General features: G+C 37.0%; 1 protein-coding gene across 13 annotated transcripts in view; it reads left to right on the top strand.

Annotated features, from left to right (window-relative positions):
• Window positions 1-2,673: 2,673 nt before the first annotated feature.
• Window positions 2,674-7,629, top strand: part of LOC106771915 (serine/threonine-protein kinase 19) — a 29,908-nt gene continuing 24,952 nt past the window's right edge. For 2 of the 13 annotated variants that reach the window (XM_022785556.1, XM_022785561.1), the window contains exons 1-6: window positions 2,685-2,841; window positions 2,922-2,995; window positions 3,117-3,197; window positions 3,346-3,438; window positions 3,948-4,067; window positions 4,370-4,396. In XM_022785556.1, the coding sequence (XP_022641277.1) occupies window positions 2,757-2,841; window positions 2,922-2,995; window positions 3,117-3,197; window positions 3,346-3,438; window positions 3,948-4,067; window positions 4,370-4,396 (480 nt within the window). In that variant the 5' untranslated portion in view covers window positions 2,685-2,756. Of the gene's footprint in view, window positions 2,842-2,921; window positions 2,996-3,116; window positions 3,198-3,345; window positions 3,439-3,947; window positions 4,068-4,324; window positions 4,442-7,629 lie in introns of all 13 variants that reach the window. The other 11 variants (XM_022785554.1, XM_022785558.1, XM_022785553.1 and 8 more) reach the window with 11 other exon arrangements.

The following is a 7,629-nucleotide window of genomic DNA, read 5'->3' on the forward strand; positions in this document are numbered from 1 at the left end:
ATTGATTGATATATTTCTGGAACATGTGTATATGCTTTAATGTGTTGTGTGTTATGCATCATTTCATATGTCTTACTGCATATATTTTATAGCAAGAAATCACAAGCACTTTTACGAACTTATTCTTGTGCTGCAAAGTTCTAGTACAGTTGACTACATTACTAATGGATTCCACTATGCTAAAACCTTTGTACAGATTTTGAGAATCAGTGTTATGTGCTATTTTGAAAAGAAAAGAATTTCAAAGTGTTTGACATTGTGACAGTCGACATTGTGTTTTACATATTCGACTGTATCTGTTGTTTGATTTGGAATTTTGTTATGCTCTTGCACTCTAACGATTGTATTTTTATAAGTTAGTTGAGCATTGATGACTTGATTAACTGTATTGAATGTGTTCTGTTATTTGTTGACCATAGGCTACTAAGTTGACTAAATTTTTATAACTGTATAATACAGTCGACTGAATTAGTAGCACATTCGGCTGAGAATCTGACTGTCTAACAGAAATCTATAAATAGACTGGACACTAGTTTATTCGGAGACTTTTGATGATATAACATTTTCATTTCTGTTTCAGATTTCTCGTTACTCCAAGAATTCTCCAAGAAGACGGTGGTGATCTTTCTTGAAAGAGATTCAAATAAGAGATTCAATTGCGCGTTCATTGGCTGATCAACATCTGCACAAGAAGGTGTTTTTGTTATTGATCGTGTAGGCTTAGCATCCTGTGAAGACTGTTGGAATTTTCTGAGAGGCTTGGCATCCTGTGAAGATTGCTGGAATTGGACCTGTTGTGATATAGGGGGATAGTTCACTTTGAGGATTGTTCAAAGTGGTGTTGCAGATTGCAGAAGAAGGGATTCTTGCTGCAAGTCTGATTGTGTTGTGCAATTATATTTTGGTTTTGGGTTAGAGAAGAGATTTATATTTTTGACGTGGAGGTCTTCTATAAATTCCTTGTTATAAAAACCACAACCATTATAGGCATTGTTGGCCGAACCAGTATAAAAATATGTGTTTGCATTTCTCTATCCCTTATCTTTTACATTTCAGTCGACTTTATTCTTTACACAGTCAACTACGTAATCTCCGATGCATACATATTCTGATTGCTTGCAATTCAAGAAATTTCAAAAAGCTATATACTTTGATTGCAAGATTGCGAAAAAAAAGTGTTTTTGAAACAACACCAATTCACCCCCCCCCCCCTCTTGGTGAAATAAAGAAGCCAACCTATTTTCCAACATTATATACTTAAGGTTGACAACGAGAAATAACCTAACATATATTCACATACTTAAGATAAGTAAAATCTTGAATACTTAATTTATTTGAGTACCTTGACTAGACTGGCTATTAAGTAGAAAGAGGAAACCTTAACTAAACTGAATGCTTACTTTCAACATACTAATAGAAAATTGATCAGTCATCAACTGAAACTCTCTACAGAAAGAGAATCCAGTCAAGACCGAACGCACCAAGGTGAAATCGAACGATCACGAATGACTCTCGGCGATAAATTACAGAATTCTGCCGAAATGCAGCAGAGTTAAGACTCAACCCCATTCCTACCTAGTTCTTGACAATTTATCAAACATTAAAGCGTACAATTAAACATACAACATTCCAATATCAACCAAATCATCATCATACCGTTATTCAAGCATACAACCATTCATAACAAAGAATTATAATTAAATTACAAGTTTCTCTTACCTTTTTTGCAGAACAGTTACTAACTCAACAGCAGAAACGCTTCCCCCAACGTCTAACCTTTTCTAAGATACCTATAACCCACCGAACAAGAAAGAAAGACCAAAACATGCATTAGGATTTTGTGTAGATGAATCTGAGGAATGCATGCAACCAGAACTTTGGGTTGCATGTGCCCGAAAACAGGCTTCTCAAGAAGGAAATAAACTTACCTACTTAGAACGAGGATCTGATCGGTGCAAATGAAAGCTCCTAGCACCAGGAATACTCTAGCGGGGTCTATCAATGTCGGGAGAGGTAAAGGTTAACAATTCTTAGAGAGAAGATGAAGAAGTTTAGAGAGAAGGAGGAGAAAATGAAGTTCTGAAGATTGGAGAAGAAGGGTTCATGTAGAAAAAGTGACACCCGATTTTGAAATCCCAACTTAAATACTGCCATCAAAACCGAATGACCCACTCTTCTGCAGCCACCTGTTTTCCACTTTCTGAATTTCACATTCCCTCTTGTTGACACATGGGCTCCAATAACACTAGAATTTAATGGTTCGGACATGCGAGCTCAAGATTTTCAAGGAATTTACATGGTCCCGGAAAATTTACAAATAGTTCTATGGTATTTGTGGGAACAAAATTCTTCAATCAAAATATTAGTATTATGTTGACCAGACCATGATACCAAACTTTGTAGTGGTTAGTTGTAGGATAAAGGAAGAAAATGGTTTTGGAAGAATAGAATTACCATCAACGGTGCAAATTATTAAATACAATTGTACAATTAAATTTGAGTTTATGAATTTGGTGAATTTCTTCATATTCTGATTGCATTTTTCATGTAAGGGAGAAGAAATCTAGTAATGTTTCAGTGTTTTAATGTATAAAGTTTGAAATGGAAACGATTAAATAAAATACAAAACATCTGAAAAATAAAAATAAGTTAGAGAATAGATCATTAATGGACTGTGTTTAATATATTTATTTAAAATCAATCTGACACAGATTACGAGTGGTGTGAAATTGGAATTTGCAAGCACCGCCCAATACATGGAGAACTTTCCAGAATCTTCATCGAAAGGGACGAAACGCCGGCGAAATGAAGATTCCGACGCTGGAAATACATCCTCACTTGGTATGCAATGCAATCTTCTCCTATATGTTATGTTTTTTGTATCTCTTTGTAGATTGGACTAATCTTACCGCAATTAGCAGAGGACGATCTTACGTTCACCGATACGTCGGTTGCGCTTCGAATCATGCGAGCTCAGTTTCCCCACATTCAAAAGGTTAGATTACCATTAACCACTTGCGAGCTTAGAATTTTAATTTTAATTGCATTCTTCGTATGTTTAACGAATTAGTTATTCAATTTGGATTTTAATAGTGGTATGGTGTACTTGTTTCTAGGGTTCGGTGGAGCCTTTTATATTGAAGTCACAATTGTATAGCAGTGTGAAGGACAGAACACAAGTGGATAGGGAATTAGAGGTCTGTTTGTTGAGGAATTTAGACTTAGTTTGGTAAATGTAATTCGCGACTGAATACTATTTTCTCCTCTCTTACGTTATTGCTAATTTATGCGATGGGTTTCTGTTGGATTAATGTGATAATACTAATTAATTTATTTGTGGTGTAGTCTCTGAGGAGGGACAAAGTTTTGCGTCTTTTCAAATTAAATACTGGACAGGACGATCATGCCGTAATGTTTTTGGATGACTACCTTAACCAGGTTGGTTTCCTGTTTGAAACCTTCTTCCCCCAGTTTACACTAGTGTGAGAGTTGGCACTTTTATGTCATTCAACATCATTATCTATCCTATTGTTGAGTTTTAACTATTTCTTGATTAAATATATCGTGTGTACATATTTTCATTTTTTTGAAAAGCATATATGGTATAAGCAATAGGTTCTGGGACATACTATCCAATAAAGTGATATTTAGTGATGATGTGTGGTTCAACTTACATTTGTGTGAAGTGTAAACTAATCCGTCTTTGTATATATGTAAATTTATGTCTATAATTCAGTCTCAGGGATGTTTTATTTGGCCATAGTGGCTAACTGTTCTATAATAAGAGACGTTTCCTTATTTTGGAACATTTTGTTTCCCTTTCCAGTAAAAGGATTAAATTTCGTTGGTGCTTTTTCTTACCAACTACCAATGTGTATCTACTGACCGAGTTATGCTTAATTGTTGATAAACTGATGTCTTTACCTTGTCTAACTATTGATGCATAGATAGATCGTGTTGTGAAAAGAATGGAAGGAAAGAAAGTAGAGGAATATGAAGTTTTTGGGTGGTTGAAGACACATGTTCTAGATTCAAAGCTAGAAACGGGTATTGAACATCAGGAGCTTGTGAGTGAAATACTCAAATCAGCATATTTTTTTTAATCCTTTAAATTTTTACTATTTAACTGTCTACTCAACAGAGAAGTTTATAACCTGGCAAAATGCCCTTATTTTGGGAGAATACAAATGCATAATTTGAGAACCTGGCACGTCCACATTTATAGTGATTAATATTAAATACTAATATTCGACATATATTATTCCTTTTTACCAGCTTTAATCTTATAGTTTGTTAATGTAGGTCAGTATTTATGTTATCCCAGGATACTAAATGGTTTTCTGTGCTGAGGATGGTGTTTTTGATGCAGTGCTCACTCTTGTCACTCGGGGGAAAGGTGAAGGACAGTCACATCTCTGTTCTAATTAATGCTGGCGTCCTTGTGAGTAAAGTGGAGTATAAAAGATTGCTTTAATATTCAGGCATTTTTGTGTTTATAACCATTACAAAAAGTTAATGATTATAAACAGAACATGAAATCTCCAATGACAACTAGAATAGGCAATCACATATTTTTATATTTTATAGATTAAAACTAATGTCTTTTCTTACCATACCTTGTGAAAATATAAAATATGGATGCTTGGGTTTTTCCTCTTTGGGATTAACATTTGAGGTTTTAAGAGTCTCAGTGCAATGCTAGGGTTGCAGCTTTGTTACCCAAAGTAGGAAAGTCAAATCTTGGAAATGGTGTCTAATAATAGGCAACAACAAAGAAATAGGATGGAATGGAAAAAATGGTGTCAAATACACAACTCCACTCCTTTTCTACTTTTGTCAACCTGTTGCATCATCTGATTTTGGGATTGCACCAAGTGATCCTTCAATATATCTAAGACTTCATTTTCGTTTTGTATCATCCTAGCTACTTCGTCTATAGAGGTTCGTGAAATTTCCTTAAATCACCGGAGGAGGATCTCTTGCATACATTGCCTTGAAAGGTGTCATCTTAGTGGCCTCATGGTAGTTTGTATTATACTAGAATTCAGCAAAACTAAGCCACCTATGCCATTGTCTAGGTTTGGTGCCTGCCATGCATCTCAAATAAGTCTCCAAGCATCTGTTCACCACTTTCGTTTCTCCACTAGTCTCCAAGCATTACGTTGACTACACGGTGGTTACCTGGTCGATTCATGTTAAATTTATTTGCGGTATTTCATTACGAAGCTCGTTTGCTTAATACTTAGTAACAAACCAAATGGGTTTTATACCAACCTTGATTGAAAACGTTGATTCAATGCACCTTTAAATTCCTCCCAGTTGAGCTCTTGCCTTTGTTCTGCCCACCACTGATACCAATTGAGCGCCTTATCGTCCATTGCTATAACCACCATATCAAGCTTTTCTTCGTTGTGCACCATGTTCAATTTGAAGTATCATTCAACTTGAATGATCCATCCATAAGCATCATCACCATGAAATATGGGTATCTTGAACTTACGTCCCTTGAAATCCCTCGTTGAATTGTGACTACTTCTTTGTGTGGTAGAACGCGAGCTGTCTTCACTCTCCACGTCACCCCATCTACAACATCATTCACATTTTGTAGCTTGTGCGGATGTTTTTTGTGAGGTGTGCCACTACGAGACCTGTTATGAGTGATGATCAAGTCAAGTTTCTTAACTCCACGAGTTGTTGTTCAAGGCCATCAATGTGCTTCTCCATTGTGTTTCGAGTAATTACCATGCACCCCCAAAATGAAGAGCTTTAGATACCAATTGATAGGTAACAACAAAGAAATAGGACGAAATGAGAAAAAAAGTTATTGACATTATTCTTGAGTCCTAAAACAAGAGGGTAGTAATGATCCTTTTCCCAACTCCCAACCCAACCATAATCTGCCCTCCCTTCTCCCCCAAACGAGAACCAAAACCTATATCCTCTCTTCTCTCCCCCAAAGTGAAAGATCCCTGCATTGCTTCTAGTAGCCATGTAGGCAATTCTGTTAGCAACAAAATCAACGTATGCATGCTTGTGGTCCCTATGCGATAGATTTCCACTTCTTCCTCTCATAAACCTTTTGAACTTTCCTAATATGCCCCTACAATTTTTTGGTCATGTTGTAAGTCCAACATCGATTAGAGATAAGTCCAATTTAGAGCATATATGTGGGTGCAAACTTCACCTTACAAGTCGATTTTGTGGAGTTGAGTTAGACTTAAAGTCCACCTCTCAACATGGTATCAAAGCCCTCTGGAGCCTATCCTTATAAAATTTGTGTTTGTTGGACATGTCATTCCACCTGCTATCAGACCACTATCAGACCACCTATTAATGTTTAGTCTCATCCACGAAATGTATATACCTTGACGTGAGAGGGGTGTGTTGGAAGTTCCACATCGACTAGAGATAAGGCCAATTTAGAGTATATATGTAGGTGCAAACTTCTCCTTACAAATCGGTTTTATGAGGTTGAGTTAGTCTTAAAATCCACTTCTTAACTGCACGTATTAGTGTCCTTGCTTGTGTGGGTAAGATTTGTGCATTGAGTTGCCGTGATTAAGAGTTAGGTTTGTGATTGTACCAGACTTTTTTGAGATAGGGCTTGCTGTCAATGGTTAAACTTCATAATATTTTTTTTGACTTGGCCGACAAAAGCAACATTAAATAGCATTCAGATTTCTGAAAAGTATGAAGCAACTATTATCTTGTAAATGTTTGGTTTTAAGGATAAATGTAGATAGAAATAAGATGTCATATTCGAAGGGGGTGAAAGAGAAGAGAAGCAGTTTAAAAAATATGGTGGACCCACTGTTCTATTTCTCACCTATTTCTACTCATTTCTTTATCTCTTTCCCCATCTATTTTTTTTATTTCTCTTCAACCAAATACTTTTATTTTCCGGTTTTTTTCTCATCTGTTTTCACCCTACAAACATATTTTCATCTGTTAGAGATATTATATTTAGTTTATATTGTGTTTATGTTAATTAGGGAAATATAGTCCCTATATGTTTATTAGGGAAACATTGTTCTTATTTTATTTTATTTTATTTTATTCTTACATATTCATTTGTATTTAGGCTCCATATTTCTTCTATTATAAATAGAGAACCCTATATGTGTATTTAACACAAGGGATTAATTCCAATATATAATTTTCACTATATTTAACATGGTATGAGCAGGTTTTCTGATCCTTTTCTACTCTGTCTTTGTTGCCGCCGATGGCCATCGCCACCAGCGAACCCCCTAAAAGTTTCTTTATCAACCTGTGCCTTTATACTTCAATGGGCAATCTCTGGTTTCTGTCTCGCATCTGTTCGGTGTTGCTATCCGCCACTGTCCGTTGTCGCTCGCCACCATCCGACCGTCGTCTCTGCCCACCGTCTCCGGTCGTCGTCTCCGACCGCCGTCTCCGGCCACCGTCTCCGGCCGTCGTCTCCGACCACCGTCTCGGGCTGTCGTCTCCAGCTGTCGTCTCCGGCCACCGTCTTCGGCAACCGTCTCCGGCCGTCGTCTCCAGCCATCGTCTCTGACCGTCGTCTCTGGCCACCGTCTCCGGTACCGTCTTCAGCCACCGTCTCTGGCTGTCGTCTCCGGCCACCGTCACCGGCCGTCATTTTCGCCG

The sequence above is a fragment of the Vigna radiata genome, chromosome 8 (genome assembly GCF_000741045.1).
Source record: "Vigna radiata var. radiata cultivar VC1973A chromosome 8, Vradiata_ver6, whole genome shotgun sequence".
In the NCBI taxonomy this organism is placed as follows: Eukaryota; Viridiplantae; Streptophyta; class Magnoliopsida; order Fabales; family Fabaceae; genus Vigna; species Vigna radiata.